The 19,493-nt window shown below is 34.2% G+C and overlaps 2 protein-coding genes across 5 annotated transcripts in view; both read right to left on the reverse strand.

Moving 5' to 3' along the window:
• Nucleotides 1-19,493, reverse strand: part of Clc-a (chloride channel protein 2) — a 45,932-nt gene that overhangs the window by 23,303 nt on the left and 3,136 nt on the right. The gene's annotated exons all lie outside the window — the stretch shown is intronic.
• Nucleotides 8,568-14,710, reverse strand: LOC143351827 (putative oxidoreductase YjmC). Of its 4 annotated transcripts, none has more exons than XR_013081815.1 (3): nt 13,899-14,710; nt 9,620-10,670; nt 8,568-9,564 (listed from the first exon to the last, which is right to left on the reverse strand). XR_013081815.1 is itself a non-coding variant. In XM_076783831.1 (3 exons), the coding sequence occupies exons 2-3, from the start codon at nt 14,238-14,240 to the stop codon at nt 9,816-9,818; spliced, it is 1,197 nt and encodes a 398-aa protein (XP_076639946.1). In that variant the 5' UTR covers nt 14,241-14,292; nt 14,461-14,710; the 3' UTR covers nt 8,568-9,815. The 4 variants fall into 4 exon arrangements, 3 of the variants coding, with proteins under 3 accessions (XP_076639946.1, XP_076639956.1, XP_076639932.1); XM_076783831.1 differs by having other exon boundaries at nt 8,568-10,670; nt 13,899-14,292; nt 14,461-14,710; XM_076783841.1 differs by having other exon boundaries at nt 8,568-10,670; nt 13,899-14,323; nt 14,461-14,710.

Here is a 19,493-nt window from a genome sequence, read left to right on the forward strand (position 1 = left end):
CAAGTTGTTTATTTTGAGCCCTGGTGAAAAATGCTTCTCTGTTTGCTTTTTCGATCGATGAGTCGTGAAGTTTCAAAGAAGTCGACGAGAGGATTTCTAGTAGCGACTGTACGGTACCCGTACACGGCAATTGGCCACTTCCCTCAACGAGGGCTCGTAGGAAGCTGCCTTCAAAGTCACCAGTGATCATTGATCAAAATTACCACGTAATTTGATGAATGATTGTCTTACTCGACACCGGTTACCGATCGATGGCACTTTCCTCGGTCACTTCTACCATTACAACCAGGCACTCTGTTATAACTAAAACGATCAAAATTTCCAAGATAACAATCATATGTTCGATCAAAATGTTCTTGGTTGCAAATAACGATTATAAATAAGTGAATATAAAATTTTCCAAACGTTGCAACATCTCAGTGTTCTATTTCAGATTGAAGAAATGAAATTTGCTTCGGGGAATATATAAAAATTCTTTAATTTATGGACACAAATACAACATTTTCCTAATGTTGACAAAATCTTAAGATTCTGTTTCTGTGATAAAAATAAATTTGTTTCATAAAATATAAAAATCGTTACATTTGTGGGATCAAATATCAGATTTTCCTAACGCTGAAACATCTCAGTTTGTACTGTTTCGATGAGTAAAATGAAATTTCTAAATCCAAGTATAGCATTTTCGTAATGTTAAAAAATTTCATTGTTCAGTTTCTGTGATAAAAATGAAATTTGTTCAGAAGAATATAAAGATCCTTCAATTTATGCATCCAAATACAGCATTTTCTTAACGTTGAAAAATCTCAGGGTTTTGTGGAACCAAATATAAAATTTGTCCAACGTTGGAAAACGCGATAATATTTTCTGACGAAATTAAATTAGTAACCTCGCGTGTACGATTTCGTGAATAACCGTGTTAATGACACAACTACGTGGAAGAACATGATCTTCTCGAGACGGTACGTACCTCCTGGTGCGAAAACGACGGTTTTCTCAAGTGTTTCTGCGGATGGACGAACGATTAACGGAGCATCCGAAGCAAATTGTTCGTATTTATCGCGCGTAGGTTAATTGCGAACGCCTCGAGCCGTAAATTCGTGTGTTTGTCCCGAGGAGATAGCCTGATAATGTATCGAAAAGGGTACCGACTTTGTAAATTTGCCAAAGCGAAATTGTGCGTCACATCGAGCCGCAATTATTGAACCTTAAAATTAGAATCTTCCAATTCTTCGTCAACATTCAACCCTTCGACTCCCAAAGTGTCGAATTAATTAATGTCCATTAATACGTACTGTTAAATTTTTGCGTTGCCGTCTAAACTAACGGAAACGCTATTAAACATTGTACAAATATTTGTAAATTTTTTTTTAATGACCACGAATAATTGCATAGTTATGAACGGTTGCTGTCGCATTGGAAACAGGTTTTCAACGTTAGAATCGAAAATAAATATCCACGAAGAGCTTTCTAGCATACTATATTTTTATAAAATGTAGTTTTATGGTTTTAAGACTGTTTGGAAATCGTTTTTGTAATATGAGATTGCTGGGATAAAAAGTCTAGAATAAAAGAATAAAAAGAGAAAATTTTGTTAAGAACTTCGAAATATAAATTTCTATAGACTTTTAATTACACTTGGGTATTTTTTCATCAAAAAATGTGAATTTGCAGTCAAACGAAGGAGCACTAGAATTAAATCGTTAATTTTGGAAAGTTGGTATTAACACGAGTCAGGTTAATACTACCATTAAAATGGCTTCACCTCTGGGTTACGCAGACATTTTGAAACAACCTAACCGCTACGCTGGCCTTGACTATGATAGCGTATTTGTACGCCTGGCTTACAAGACTTATTTATTAGTTATACGTCTGCGAGACAAAATGGCGCGTCTACTAATACACAATGGTCTTTCTATATCTTGGGTTATTTTTAAGTAAGTGCCACCGAGTATGCACCAATGTGACAATAGCGTCTCGACGCGTGCGATTGGACATTAGACTAACTACAATTTCAAAAATACAATCCTAAATACAATGCTCCTTGCTTTCGATTCTAAATATTATTAAATTCAGTAAACGTCGCTATTTTGGAGAACAAATTGAATCTCGTGCAGTTGCAAAATATTAATTTTCGAATGTATAACAGCGAAGAAAAACATTCAGTGCTTTCCAACAATGTTTCTTGTTTTCGATTTTATTATAAATACACTGATTCATTAAATACAATAAACGTCGCCATTTTGGAGAACAAGTTCAGCCTTGGCCTCACGAGTCCATACCTTAATCCTATAGAAAATTTGTGAGGAATTCTAGCACATAAATACACAATTTCTTTCATTATTGTAGGCTGACACATTTTGAATCATTCGCTTTTAAATTTTGTTGCACTATTAGAAATAAATAATCGATGAACTTATGTTTATTTCGTAATAAAATTGCAATTTCTTGGACTTGAAACATTGTTGTCGATGTTAATAAAATTTGTACTGTTAAACTGGGCCTTAAAAAGGAACAATTAGGATGAATAAAATAAAAAAGCGTTAATAGGATGAGCATAATATAATTTCAGTCGCTGTAATTTTAGATTTACTCGAACTTGAGTATCCATATTAGTCAATTTTCGACTGGATTCGATACTTAAAACACCGTTGTGAAACTTTCCCGCTGGTCTTCAGGATCATTGACGCAAGATATACTGATTTATACAGTTACTTGGCAAACGTCTTCAAACGCCTTTCACTTACCATTTAATGTGTCACATGAGTATTATTTTTCCTTATCGTATCACTTGTTTTATGCTGTGTTTCATATGTATTCACGAATGTTAACAACGCACGTGACTGCTAACGCAGGAGCGAGAAAGTCGTCTTTTTCGAGAGAGAGTGACTGAATCATTTAGAACAGGGATTCTCAACGACGATCATACAGTAATGAACAAAAATATAAGACACTTTAAATACTCGAATTCAACATTTTATACATCCTATATATTACAATGTTAACAAAATTTTAAAACACAATAAAAAGTTTAGAGAAAAGTATGTTAACTTCGGTGGAACAAGATTATAAGACAATGACAAAACAATTGGCATTTTTTTCATGAAAATATTTTGTGAAATGCCACATTTTTGTGAGTTTTCGAATTGTTTTCTATAACTTTTTTTGTTGTATGTATATATTCCGTCAATCCTTGCTGTCAATGATATTTTACGAAACACTTGTACAGATTGCAAGTTCATTTTCTGAAACGTATTTTGTTCACTTCTGCTGTTAATTGCAATGTTTTATAAAACACTCGTTAACGCCCATAGAATACAGTTTGAAAAACGGTGATTTAGCGTTCGAGTGTATCAGAAACAAGGCCAGGAAGAAGAAAGACACAAGTTGGAGAATTAACAGCACTAATAACGCGTGCTCGAACGTTGTTATGCAAAATAATGTTCGAAAATTGTAGTCCAAGCGAAGAACATTATCACATTGAATGAAATCAGTGCCGTTCGTTTGAATGACGCGTGCTAGCGGACAATTAAAACCCGAGCGTAATTTAGGCGTAATTACGAGGGATGAATATTCAACGAAGCCACTTAGGAACTACGAGTAATAATTTACATCAACAATTCGAGAAGACCAAACAAGAAGTTTTGTCTCGCAGCGGACATAAATTCTTTACGAACGCGTTTGCATATTTTATTAGAAAATAAATAAAAAATTACTCTAAGTAGAACAAACTATTATACCTTGTCATCGATTCAAATATTATATATATTTTGACTAATTTACGTTATTTAACTAGACAGCTTTGTACATTAAAAATTAAAAAAACGTTCTTTTTTAAGACGTTTGGAAAATTGTTTGAAGGGGCGAGTACTCGCTTGTTTAGAAGATAATTGTTGTAATACTTTTTCGTGAGTGGGAAATCTTGAGTGTAATTAATAAACCTAGAAAACACGTGTTATTACTCGAATTTATATTTATATAAAAATTTTAAAACCTAACATTTATTGGACGATTTTTCAAGTTAAGTTTACTCGATTATGAAAATTTATAAATACTTGCATTTCTCTCAATGAAGATTAAAATTTAATTATTTTTTCCATGTTAAAGATTTGGCAAATAACTTGTTTGAAACTTCCAAAATTATTAAAATCGTGAAAACGAAATAGAGAGATTGAATAATATAGCTTGCCAAAAAATTTCGAAGGGATTTATTTTTCTATCCTCCTGTTAATCTTTTAAACAAATTTTCAGATAATAATATTTCTGGTAAAAGGAACGAAACAATCGAGTTGTTCGAGAGTAGGAAAACGGTTTGACGGATCCACGTAGGAGTCGAATCATGGTACTGAAAGATCGCTCGACTGTCGCCACGGATGTCCCATGGGTTCACGAACCCCAGCCCGGTATATTAGAGCGCTGAATTAGTTAATGCCAGTCACATGGTCGGGCAATGACGAATTACCATTCTCGCGACGCGTCAACAGTGCATACGATTGCATTTTCGACAAGATCATTTCGTCCAATAATTGGGCCCTTCCTTCCTGTTTAGTTGTCCCTTGTTCTCGGTATCGCCCTTGTTTACTGTCTCTGATTCTTCGCGATCATCTTATTCGCTCCGATTCCCTCCTCAAAGTTCGGTCCAATTTATCATACAAGCGATCGATATACGCCAAGTTCGATCAAACTTTCCACAAATGTTCATTAACGATACAAATGCCTAAAGAAAATTATTATTTTTTAAATAAGAAATTTGAGGACCAAAAAATGAAGGTCCGGAACGATTTTTGAGGGTTAAATAGGCCATTGAATATTTTTAATATGGTTCTAGATAATGCAACAGTAGTAAGTATTAACTGTACAACAAATAACAATAAAATTGTCGAAATAATTTGTTTTCATAGGAAAATTAAAGCCAACTTGTGGTATTTAAATAGAACCATAAATTGTTTGTATAAAATTATAGGGGACGTCGAAACAAATGCAAAACTCACAAGATTTGTTTACAGTAATGGAAATGGAGAAACTATTTATTTTTTCATTTTGGGTACATAGAAAACAATCAAATTTTATTCTTTCCTAATAACTTTTATAAATTTATATTTTACAGTTATTGAATTTATATATTTATAAACTTGTTGCTTAGAAGCAACTGATCCCCTAGAAAACTCACTAATGTTATAATAATTATGGCCCCTAGTCTTAAATGAATAAACATGATTTCTCTTCTTTCTCGTCGAAATCCTGGATAATAACTCTTTGGTAATAGGGTCTAGGACAAAGTTCTCAAGATCGAACGTAGAACGGGAGATCGACCTAAGAAATTGTGCATAATTAACGATTACCGAGCCGATTGGAAAGATTAATCAGCGTCCTGACGGTTTATCCCGTCTTCATCACTGAAAGAAATCTCGCTGATTTACATATACGACTTCTAGTATTCCGACGTATTCTCCAGCACGATATCTCTTTTTTTAAGGAGCACAATTATCCACGTAGAAGAGACACCCCTCGTGCATTCGCGCGCATGAACGCGAAAAAAATAGATAGCCCCAGTATGATTTCACAGTGTGCTTGATAACCGACGACAAACAAAGCGTGTCGATAACTTTTGAACCCCCTGTATACGTTTCGTTTGTCGGTGACGTCCGTGTGCAAAACAGAAGTTTGTTTACTTGCTTCATTGTTTGTGGCCTAAGAAAATTAATAAAAAAATTGTACTTTTCTGTTTGATCAAGAAAATTTAGAAAATTAAATTTAATATTTCTATTTACGAAATCTAAACAATCGTTTGAATTTTCATTTATATTAAACGTTTTTGCCAATACTTACGATATTCCACATTGTTAATAATATACTTAATTCTTTGTAATACAAATTTTGTAATACAAATTTTAATAGTTCCTTATACAGCGAACTTCGAGTCCATTTTGACCCATGGAAACTGTTTACTTTAGAATCGTAATGTTTTAATTTGTATTGAGTAACAATAATAATAATAAATAAAGGATCTACTAGTACAAAAATAGAACTAAAAAAGAAAATACAAATTTATAAGCAGTACGTAAACAGTTTATATATGTTTTGAAAATTGATAAAGTTAAATATCTATTTATATTAAAATAGATTTCGATTTTTCTATATCATGTGTGGCGACAATGAAGCATATGGAAAGTGCAATTTCTAAACACGTACACACAATGTGACGAAATACCTATTTGGAATTTGAACACGACACGCACAAACGAATCCGTGCAATCGATTGTCGAGCTAGAATACAAATTTCGTAAATCGATGAGAAAATTTCTAGAAAATGTGACTCTAGTTGAGAAAAACAGTATTTCTTGAAAAGTAAAATAATATTTATATAACGACTAACTTCAAACAAAAGATTACGTACGTACGAAAAAGAAAATCATTCTCCAGTGTTTTATTTAAGTTTCAAGAATTTGCATAATGTTTTAAACATGCTTAGACATCCAGGTCTGTACTTATGTGATTATAATGTTCTCATAATCTCCGCCATTACGATAAAGAAACGACTAAAGCAGAGTACCCCATGAAAGTAATTAAACACTAACTATAAAATACTTTAATGAATATGAAATTATTATATGTATATTGCTTATAAAAATATTATTAACGTTATAAGTAAGTATGACTATCAAGATTGTATAAGCTAAAAGACTCATTTTCTGCCATTTATTCTGTTGTTATCACCCTAATTTGTTGCACATAAAACAGAACAAAATTAAAATACAATTTTATGTGCACTTAATACAATAAAAAATGTTCCAGCTATTTTTAGGTGTCTGTATGTGTGTGTGTGTGTGCGCGCGCGCGCGTGCGTGCGTGTGTGTGTGTAGACATACATTTCACAGATATATGAACTAATATTTAAATAGTGGCTTTTGAATAATAATATTCGAAAATTTCAATTTTATTTGTAGCGTTTGAATATTTGTCAAGTGACCTAATCAAATGGTCTCAACCCTACTACTGACATCTACCGCCACATGACAGAAATGCAACTAACATACATCGGAAAAACAGTATGAGAAATGTTAATACATCTTTCAACAAACAAGAACTAATAACAATGCTAGTTAATCACGTTGCAATACATCAAAAGACTCAATCTTTAATTACTATTATGTATTTTAAAAACATAACTAGTATCGTGGGGAATCCAAAAATACTGCCTTTGTTTTATGCCAGTTGAATTCGCTAAATAGTAGCGCAACATAATTAATTACAAATAAAATTAGTCGCGGGAGTTTAAAAAAGCCCCACGTTTCCAGTTAAGAGTTAAGAAAAATATTAACCCGTTGAAATAAGTTTCTATAATCTCTCGAATCTCTCTCTCTCTTCCTTCAAATATAATCATCGCAAGAAAATGTAGTCTGTTTTTAAAAAATAAGCCAAAAACGAAGAATAAAATTTGTTCGTAAAATGCTTCGTTTCCAAGATAATTGAATTTAAAAATTCGTGGGGTACGCGTACAAACTTGTGCCCTCCGTTGCACGCGCGCCCCACGAATTTTCAAACTCGATTTCTTCCAAAACAAAGTCCAGTACAGAAAAAAATTATTCCATATTTTCGATATATTTTTTCGCGTAGAATCATCTTCTTTCAAAAATAAAATTCATGAAAGCATCCTATGTTTCCTAAACCACTCGTTTTAATAGATTTTATTTAGTTTCAGCAGATGCAATTTAGTTAATATTAATTTCAGGAAAGGGAATTTTCACTATGAATAATTAAATTCTTGGCTGTTTTTGCAGCTCGCAAACCAAATGTTAAACAGTGACGCAACGCGGTCAGATGACGTATGATTTTTTATGCGCAATAAGCGAACCACTTTGAAAAAATCATCAACGAGAAATCAATTACGCCGTCGCTTGTGTGATCATTGTTTTTTTAATTAAACTCGATAAGACGCTTTTAAGATGGACACAAAGTCTGCGAGACTTCACCGATAACCCTGTTTACTGACTCCGGAGAGAAAGCAGAAGGAATCTCTGGTCAACGATGCCCGATATCGTCGATGTTTGCGCCTCGCGAAAAATAACATCGTAATAATAACCGTAACTATAATACTAAACGATGTAAAATGCTAAAGTTAGATGGGACACCCTATATAACGAAAAGAAAAAAGGACTGATACATAAAAAAGGTTTTTTTTATAATATTATACATATTATTCATAGTTATACCTTATAACTACATAGTGTGTTTATATAATATATTGTTACAAAACAAAAAATAATTATGCTGTGTGTGAAGTAAAATAGTACAAGGACGAAAGTGATAAGTGGACTACGGATATTAATGCACGATAATTATGCAGGAAAATATATTTACGCACATTAAATATGCAAAGAGCGTAGTTATAATATATTTTAAACATTTTCTGTGAATTTAATGTTAATTCAAGGCGTTTATTTGTAAAAATGAATTTATATTTAAATCATCTAAAGCCGAAAGAAAATATTTTTGGGCGAATTTAAAAGTTGATAAAAAATATGAAAAATGTGAGAATTTATGAACAATATCAACGTAATTGCAAAGAATTCAGATTAATATTTATTTTTATGTTTTTATAATTTAATAATTTCTTTCTTTTTTCTCTATAATTACTGGTTTATTATTTTATTTTTACTGTGTATATTTAGATACCAATGTTTGCTATTTCATTTTTGTTATACAAGTAATGACATCAGTTTATAATATACTTTGTAATAATTCTTATATAATTTCGTTTATCTTATAATAAATCTTTTGAGTACTATTTTTACGAAACTCCGCAATATAATCTGAAATAAAATATTTTTTTACTGTTTGCTAGTTAAAATAGTATTTATCCCAGCTGTGCGCGTGATTCATCAGACAATGATTTCTCATCGTGTTATCGTTTCGCAGATAAAATCGACAAAGCTCGACAGTTATTGCGGGGATCCATCGATCTCGTGGCCAGATTATGCAAATCTGTCGTTTGTTGTTTGGACCGAAGGCTCATCATTGATAATCGCGACTGTAGATCGGTAATGAGTGCAATCGAGATTCTTCGAGCAAGTCCAAGGCCTTGTCGTCGTTCATCGACGATCAGACTGCGACGCTATTATATCATCGCGAGCATGGTTTCCATTAAATCAGCGAAACGGACACGCGAGCTTGTCGGTGTCGTGTAAACATTGTTTGCAAAGTAAACGTGACATTAGTGGAGTTTGGCATTCATGGTATTAGAGCTGCAATTACATATTATTGTATCGATGATAGACTACGCATAACATAAACGTAACTCTAATTTCCGTAGCTTTAAATGTAAGACTCACTTTTTATCATTTACTCATTCGTTTGTTCATTCCAGAGTTATAATAGTATTTAAATTACATTCACTGAATATTCGAATCGCCCAAATGTTCAAATATTCATATGTAGAAAAGTTAGTCTCAGTCTTGAACTGTATCAATTTCCCACCCGTCATAATAACATTACAAAGGCAGTACAAATTCCTTAGAAAATGTTAGTTGAAATTAAATGCAATGAATAATCCAACCGTAATAAATGCTCCAAAATTACAGCAACTCCTCGTTAAAACGCCGCATTTCTACCTCGATAAAACATATTGCCTCTTCTTTGGCACAAGGACTATAGTCTGCGTCCATGTAAGACATCTCTCGAAAGAAATTCCCATCTCAGGAGCCAATTTCGTGCTGCTACCTCGTTAAAATGATCGATCGATTCCAAACTCGAACGTTTTATCGAGAAATTGCTGTAGTTGTAGGACGAATGGCTCAGAATCCTAATATCATGAAACGTTAGTGAACTGTCCTTTTAGGAAGAAGTTTCAGAGGTTCAACGTTGAGTTGTTCCGCCAGTTCCTTCGAATCCTTCAACTGATTAGGATGATACGTGATCCCGCCAACTTTGTTCACGCCTTCCATGGCGACTCTCTCAGGATCTCCAGCGACCATGACAGATTTACTTCCAGCGGGAGGAAGATTCCTCAATTGTGTCAACAAGGTGGACAGCCTAGTCTTCGAATCGGAGCAGAAAGCTTCCGGATTAATAGCCATGAAGCATTGCCCAAGGTCAGCCACCGCATTTTTATTTTTCCATTGTCTGATGTTGGGCCCAAAATGGCTCCCAGACAGAATCCCGCAGAGTATTTCGACCATGGCGGCCAGTCCGTAACCCTTATATCCAGAAGTACGCTCTTCCCCTCCCAGGGGCATCAAAAGCGACGCTTCATAAGCGTCCTCGGCGTCGGTAGTGACCTTTCCATCGCTGCCTAAGGCCCAACCCGAAGGTATAGATTCGTTCTTTCTGATGGCCAGTTCGATCTTCCCCAGAGCCACGGCTGTGGTAGCCATGTCTAAGTGAAAACGATCCCCGTCCAGGGCTCCCATGCCCAAAGACAGAGGATTGGTGCCCAATCCCTGAGCCTTACTACGAGTTGGGGCCATTAACGGACTGGTATTGGTACAGGAGAACCCTATCAAGCTCTGTTCGATCGCCATCATCGTGTAGTAGCCGCAGATCCCATAGTGGTTCGAACCACGGGCCGCGACCATTCCGATTCCGAACTTCTTCGCCTTCTCTATAGCCAGTTCCATGCTGTATTTACCGATCACTTGGCCTAGCCCATTGTTCCCGTCCACCAGCGCTATAGCCTGGAAACATTTTTAACGAACTTCACCGGTTAAGGTTACGTTTGGACCTACAGCGTTATAAACGAAAGTCTCTTGACGGGCAGAAAGCAACAACCAATTTCAAAATGTTATCATCAGTTTGGAGAACCGTTATACTGGGGATTCTTAATAAAATTTAATAGTAAAATTCATATACTAGGTTTTCAAATTGACTCTAAGTACAGTAGAGTTTCGGTAAATCAGGAATTGACGGAAGTTTCGTTCAAACAAATTTTTACTGCACAAACACACAGAAGAGTACATTGACTCATTCTTAATAAAACTCATTACATTTCTGTGTCAAACTGATACGATCTAACACAGTTAATAAGCAAAATCTGGAAAGTAAAGGCATTCGAAAAGCAAATCTGTCATAACTGGTATTTATAAATCACGTTCTTTATCTGATACTCAAAATTACGGTTATCAACGTTGATCTAGCGCGATTAATACTTTAATTTCGACACGAAAATTGAATGCAAATATGAACTATGAAATATCCTGTGAACTTTAATGCTTGTATATATGAAAAAAATATTTCAGTTTCTAGGAGGAACCTGTAGGAACTGTTAAATTTTTAAGTGATGATATTTCTGTGGTTGTAGTAACGTTAACATGCCTTTACTAAGGTTACTGTAACTTTTACAATATTTAATAATTTTCTATGGAAAAAATAGTGAATATTCTTTAAATGTAGATCCAAATATATATGTTCAAACTTGATTAAAAATATGTTACTCTTTCTTCGAAAAAATATCAAAAAATCGTTAAAAAATTGCGTTTTAGATAAGTGAATCACGTATTCGTTGCGTAAAAGTGTGAAATGGACACGAACCGATCTTGAACATCACGCGATCTATAAATGTTCCTTTATTGACACTTGTATCGCATATCTGAAGTGGCAGAACGATATCTCTGCATCAAGCGTAGAAACGACTTTCGTACGATCGACTTATAAGCTGAATAGTCCGAGCAATTAACTTCTTTCGGTTTATTACATATTTTTTACTTTATCTTTGAGTGGATCTATAGCGGCGGAACGATATTTCTGTTTTGAATATTTCATTGAATTACATTTGCATACAATGGAAATTTCTATATTCTTCTTCAAAAGCCTTTTTGAGATTTTCTTATTTTATATACAAGATGATCGGCCATTCTTGGAAAAAATTTTAATGGCAGATTCTAGAGGCCAAGGTAAGACGAAAATCAAAAATATTAATTTCTTGACTGAGGCTTCGTTAAAAAGTTATTGAAAAATTAAATTAAAAAATTTCAAATCATTTTGAAAAAATTATTTTCGATTTCGAGAGTCAATTACAATCATTTTTGGTGAATAGACATACCCCCGAAATCCTACTCACTTTCGAGAAAAAAATTCCTTACCGAAAATATAATTTTTGGCTAGAAATGTTAGCCCAAAATTTTGTGTAAATCTTTAAAACGTCATAATTCCTGAACGGATTGGACGATTTTAATGTTTAAAAAAGCAAACAACGCGTATTTTAGTGTAGAATATGTAGAAACTCTAAAAATATTCGAAAAGTTGATCCTTGACCCCGCAAAATGAGAAAAACTCCATAAAAATGGTCCAATTTTCAAACGTCCATATCTCCTGCAATAGGGAATATATTTCAGTGAAACTTTTTTCTGAAGTAGATCTCATAGGTACCTACAACAACATATTAGACAACTTTTCTGTAGGGCGTCAAACAAAATTACTAAAAGTGAAAAAGGAATTTTTAAGAAAAATCGACAGGGGGTAGGTGCCTAAATTTTTCGACGAAAAAAAAAAGTTTCAAATCGTTCTGGATAAAATATTTTTGGCTGCAGGGGTCAATTACAATCATCTTTGGTGAATAGACACAACCCCGAAATCCTACGCATTTTCGAGAAAAAAATTCAAGTAGGTGCCTAAATTTTTCGATGAAAAAAAAAATTTTCATATCGTTCTGGAAAAATTACATTATTGCGGGGGGTAATTACAATCATTTTTGGTGAATAAACATATTCCCGAAATCCTATCTACTTTCAAGAAAAAAAATTCAGTACGGACGGAACTTTAAAAGTTCATAACTTTTTAACGAAGCCTCCAATCAACAAATTAGGATTCTTGATTTTCGTCTTATTTTGGCCTCTAGAATCTCTCATTAAAATCTTTCTCAAGGGTGGCCGAACACTCTGTATATATACTTTTTGATATTAAGTGACCAAAAATTGCAAATATTCTAAAACTTCGAGGAATAGTTTTTCTCGTATAATTTCTTGAAACAGTGCCTATTTTGAAATACTTTTATTAAACCATTATTTTTGTCTTATTTTCGTAAGTTTGAAAATGCTTCATGCCGTAATTTTTGGAAAATTAATTTCAACTTTAATATTAAGAAAATTGTATAAGAAAAAATAATTGAAAGTCCAAGTTTAATCATTTTATAAATTTTTCTGTCTCCATCATGACCTCACAACATCGAACATGAGTTTGGAGATACGTATCTAAGATCTGTGTGCACTCTGACCTCGTATCATAGGTCAGAGACACCAATCTTCGTTTTCGAGTAATCGGTTAACGCGATGGTCACTGGTGGCCGGCGTTTCAAAATGCTTAGAATAAATAAACCTTAACACTTGTACATTTTGTGATGACGTTACTGACATTAATAACACTACAAAATAACTCTATTCATCATGCATCAAATTTGAAAAACCGTCAAGGACATCCCTAATCAGAAAAAACTGACAATGATCCAAAAAACACAGTTTCAAAACAGAATTGCCAGAAAATAAGTATCAGGACCTCCATAGCAATTCTACATCTTCAAATCTATGAAAAAAAAGTGGAATACAAAATTGACTTTAACCGATTTTCTCAAGGTCAAAATTTTTTAATTATTGGATGGTATTCTACTTGTCGAGGAAATAAAAAGTTCTCAAGGAATTATGGGTCGGAAGTGACCCATTTGCTTGGAAAATGAAATTTCAATAATTCTGTTTGGTTCATTTTCAAAAAACAAAATAATGGTCACCATTCAAGACAATTGACCAAAAATTTTACACTTTTCGTTTCAAGGTTATTCGAGAAAAAAATTCCTGAAGAACATCATTTTTGTTAATTTCTAACGCGATTCCTTAATTCGATACGACGGCGAAAAGATAAAATGGACGGACTTCCTCGCAACGAGACCAACGTTCGACGGAAGTTAGGCCCCGTACCTGGAAGTCAGTGAGAATCTGCGGTTTCGCAGCTGGGTCCGTGGTCTTGGTCTCGATATCTTGCACGTACATTCGCAATCTGTTCATTCCGTGACTAAAATGGCCGCAATAGTCGGCGGTCATCAAGTGGTGGCCGACCGTTTGCCCATATTCGCCCGGAGTGCCGACCTTGCACAAACAATCGCGAATGAACCGAACCACGTCCTCTTTCGGCACCACCTGTTCGTTGCATTGATCGGAAGTCATTCTTCTAACGACGATCGAACCAATCTTCGTCGAGTCCCGGAAAACCCCCAACGCGATCCTCGACGCTGCCGGAATAGTTCTGTACGCTGTTGACATCTTTCACCACCAGATGGCTTCTGTTCGTTCCACTTTTTCCAGAATTAAGATTCTACCGACAAATTTCTGAAGTTAGTCCCCTCCTACGATTCCAAAGATACGACGGAATCCTTGTCAAAATCCCAAGGAGCGGGAAAGTTCGAAAGAAACGTTCAAAATTCGATGTTTCGGATTTCGACGCGTTTGAATTTCCCGCCGCGCAGAATATTTTCACAATTACCACACGACCGTTGTTATTACGTAACTACGACGCACGAATGGTTAACGGGACTTTTAAGATTGATAGAAACGCGTAGACGGTCGTAAATTTATCTTCTTGTCTTCCAAGCGACGGATCCGGAAACTGTTAGACGATTTTCGTGCACATGCGCGGTCGATGATCTACGTTTCACGGCCAGACTAACGCGGATCGATGGAACCCATTGCACGAGCTTCGCAACTACTCGCGACGTCGGCTGCTGATCGATCAAGATACTCGTTTCTCCGGCTGACGTCACCGGCCCGGTAAATTCAAATACTGATTAGTATTTTCGCTCGTAACGAGTCGCGAGAATATCGTACTGGTGAAAACATTCACTTAAATTGTTACGAATATTTATGGTCCTTTGGCATTATGTTAAAGTCTTGCTATTATTAATCGAATCGAATTTGTATCGTTCAGGGAATAGTAATAATTAAGAGAACGTTTACTAATATTGATTATAAAAGAAGTATTCTAATTTATAAGTTTATGTATAGTTTGAAAGGCTGATGAACCGTTTTTGGTCCATAAATTTTTTTAATAAAATTCAGGAGAATTCAGTACTTTCGTGAGAAATCGGGCAAGGTTTCGAAAAAAATAGTTAACTAGATGGAGTTGGGCATTATTACGCATTTCTTCTAGTTTACGCTCGATACGTTGTGCACGCACGAGTATATGATTTCTGAAGTGTGTAATTGCGTTAAAGATACCGTTGGTTTTATCAGTGCAAAACAAGAGATACGCTGTTCCTCTTCATTAACCTATAAACGGTCGACGACGGAGATAGCGACACTATAAAATATGTTTAAACGTTCAAAGAAGTAAATACAGTAATATTATTAAAAAATTAAAAATTAGACTATATTTCATTAATTTTATTTATCTTTATTTTTGCGTTCGAAGTACCTATTTATATTATACTTTTCCAGAGAAAAAAAATGAAGAACACCGAGTTGGACCGGAATTGCAAATTTTACTCATCATAACTGTCTGTCTATTGTGATATACTATTGAATATTTCTGCAAAACGGAACTTGAAAAAATCTAAGCAACAATTTGGAATACAAAGTCATCGATACTTTTGCCATTGGAAAACGACGCCTCGGTGTTGAGTGACACCTGCTAGGAGCAGTCGTTTCGTTTTTCTTCCTGAAAAACGAGCCGACCAAGCAAGCAGTTTGCGAAAAATCAGATGTGTGTCCTCCATCGCGTTTCTGCGCATTCCATGAATTTTTAATCAGCCCTAAATGAAATTTGTTTGAATGTATAATTTAGAAATTATTATTCCAAAGAACCGCTATTTCATAAGTAACGTGTTTTAATCGATGACACGTTCTTTATTCGACCAATTAACGCTATTATTACCAAAAGGTGTTAAAGGACACCTTTCAAAATTTTAATCTGAAATTATTTTCTGACTTTGGATAAATTTATCGATTTATACAAATGTTGAAATGACAAAAAATTCCACAGAATTTTTATCGTAATTGCAAGTTGCAATACAGACAAATGGCGGGAAATTTCCTTTAAATCTTTGGCGGTAAATCACCATCTCTGACAGGTAATTTGGTATATGGTTAACATTTATAACGCGATACTAATCATTTTATTGCCAAGAAATGATGTACATTTTCTCCACGAATGCAATTCTGATAAGTAGATAGTATTCGACATTACTTTGTGTTACGGCTATTACCGCGAAACGTTAAAGATAAGAATATCATCGAGGCGACTAAACTAACTTATTAAAAACAAGTATAATGTGAAAATAGGTAAAGTAAACGAGACAGGGGGAAAATATCACGAAATTACACGCGAATTAGGATAAATCAAATAATTCTCAGCGATGGATCGTGGCTGGCGTGTGTTTTCCCCCTGAGAGGAAACGTTTCAAAAATTCCAAAGTCACCTCACTTTTTAAACATAATTATACACTTACAAGTTATATAAAGTTATAAAACTTGTAAACATGATTTGTTAGTAAATGTTAAATTTGATTGATTAAATATATATATATATCTTAATTTTAAATTTAAATTAGCCTTCTTCGTGGATAATATTTACACAATTTAAATTTTTGACTGACAGTGTACGTTGGAAAAGAAACTATTAAAATTATGGCCGCTGTTGTTAATTTATAAAATGAATATTTGCGAACCTTTTAGTTTCATTGCTTTCGAAATATATTTTAGTTACTAAAAACTGTTACTATAACTGTAATTACTATTATTGAGCGAGAAGAAAGTTGATAATAGAGGACAATTACTATCTTTTAGCTGAAGCTTTTATATTATCAACGAGGCACTTGAAACCACGATAGGAACCAGCGATCTTCCATCAAGATTGCTATCGTTTTTCGTTTTCACATTTAAGGTTGTGTCGATACTGACCATGCTGATAATTGAACTAGTACATAATCTTTCGTTTCGAAAATTCGTCGTCCTCGGTGAGAGGTGTTAAAAAGATTCCGCGGCACAAAAAGTTCGTTGAGCTTCATTTTCAATCATAATTTGACCAGAAAAACGTGCAAAATCGGTCATAAAAATGCTATAATACGTACATTGTAATTCTTTCATTATTCTGTATATTTTAATTCTTTGCCAACTTTGAAAAACTCTACGCAATAATATGAATTTCTACAATATTAGACATTTTTAAATAACACTTTTATAAATAATAATTTAAAAAAAATACTATTTTTTAGCAAACATGATGGAAAAATTATTTAAAAATTGATTAAAATGGAAAGTGCGTACAACGGTTACGATGTCTGCCAACGAAATTTTGCACGATGAACAATTCATTCTCATCAATTTGAACGCCGATCGAGCGACGCGAACAAATGAATTAGCGAATCAAGGAGATTGCGAACTATTAATAAGTGCCATCTCGCCTCTAAATCGAATTAGAAATCATCTAATCGGTGCGATAACTCGTTTAGACTGCGCCGTAATCAACGCTTGTGAATTCCGCTTGCATATTTATGCGTATTATGCAATTACAACACGTAAATCGCAATCAATTCTTCCTTGAGATTTGCTTCCTTGAGATTTTCTTTGGGGACAGAAAATAAGGAGAAATTTTCTTCTCCGAGCCTTTGTACAGTAGAATCTTAATAACTCTGTTTTTCTATCAAAGAATTGTGAAATATTATCCTTTAATACATGTGCACTGCGAACTGCAACGTTTTATCAATAAAACAATTAGAAACTAACAATTTTCTTATCTCTGCCATTTAATACTTTCTAAACCTACAATTTATCTCACGATATTTTTAATTTTAACGATATCTTGATACATGAAACTATCAAAAATCTAAATCATTGAGTTGATAGATTATTACTGCTCTTAATTACTGATAATGAGAAAGAAACGTTAACGGTAAGAATACTAAAACAATACTGGTATTTATTTCTGTCCAATAGAAACACCAATATATTTACCTATATTTCCTAGTAATTTTCTCATTATAGTTCTCAAGATTTCTTTTAAGTAGAATCAATACCAATAAATATAGATTCAGCGATCTACTAAACTCCTATTATTCAACCGAACTACTGTCGAGGATCATTCCAATTATACGAACGAAAATGTAAACAAAACTTATTTATGCTCCGTTATCGTCGTTGCCGATTTACATCAGATAATGCAGATAGCGAAACCTGCGATAATAAATTAAATCCCAGACACATCGACGCCCTCCATTCTCCAAATGCAGCTATTAAATGGTTGGAATCATAGCAAGCACTTTGTATCATATTTATTAAATAATAAAAAATATTGATACTTGTTACTTTCACTCTTCGCCCAAATAATGAATTTGTTTATTAACTCATTCAAATTTTATTTTTCCATAACATTTAATTTTTGTATTTTTAAACTCGGTAACTTCTTGTTTTAATCAAGTTCCAAAGATTAGAACCAATTTGGAGACTTTTTTGGTAAAACAGCTACTTTGGAGCCACGATTTGATAAAACAAGTATCGCGTTTGACTTTCTAGTCGTTCTTTTCGTCCATTCGACGAATGAAACTGACGTCAAACGCGGTCATACAACGTCAAACCATAACATACAAACTCTAATTTATCTTGAACATCGTCCAACGTTCCAACGAACCAAAAGTCGCGGACTACGGACATTTTCGAGCGGATACAAGAGCCTGGAACGCAGAAATTGCATAATCTGGAGCGAGTATGTTTGACGGTTCGCCGTTTCGCAGTATCGACGATCGGAAAAGTGCCGCTCGCGATTACGTCAGGAATATTCGATCGGTTTGCGTTACCTAACCAACTTCGATGCTCTTGAGGAAAAAAAGAATACTGCGTTGTTCCCATGTATACGAGCCCAGAAAATCAAAGAGAAAAATCTTTAAACGAAACGTCAAACGCGACATAGAATTACACGCAAAACTAAATGCATGGCGATCTACTTCGACTTCCTGGCGAAATTCTTGTTCGAGCGGAACAAATTTCTTTTGTCTGAATTAATCGTCCTACCAAAAATTGCTAAACTCTTTTCTACTTTGCAATTTTCTGCTTCTTCTGTCAAACACAACTGTTTGAATTTGTTGTGCAGTGTTTGTGAAAATGACACCAATTTCAGCAAAGACTGTAGACAAAAATATAATATTTCTTAGCTTAAGAAATAATGGAAATTTTTTAAAATGATGATTCAAGGGAACAGAAGTTTTTTTTATATTGATGTTTATTAATACAATCAATTCTTAACTATGGCTACAGTTCGAATGAATAATGTCTTTCGAGTCTACGAACGCGTTCAGTTCAGTTAGCGAGTTAGTCGATCGAAGGACTGGGGTGGTCTGCTAATTTTCTAGATTTCTTCTTTCACTATTGGGATATTTGTTGAGCGACTGTACGTACGAGCGTTAATCGACGTTAACGAGGTGATATCATCGACGAACGATCATACCTTACCTTCAATATCGAAAGAAACAGGAAATCACGCGTACTGAAACAGCTACTCCAAGTTACGCGATAATAACATAATTTCTG

The sequence above is a fragment of the Colletes latitarsis genome, chromosome 1, assembly GCF_051014445.1.
Source record: "Colletes latitarsis isolate SP2378_abdomen chromosome 1, iyColLati1, whole genome shotgun sequence".
Lineage (NCBI taxonomy): Eukaryota > Metazoa > Arthropoda > Insecta > Hymenoptera > Colletidae > Colletes > Colletes latitarsis.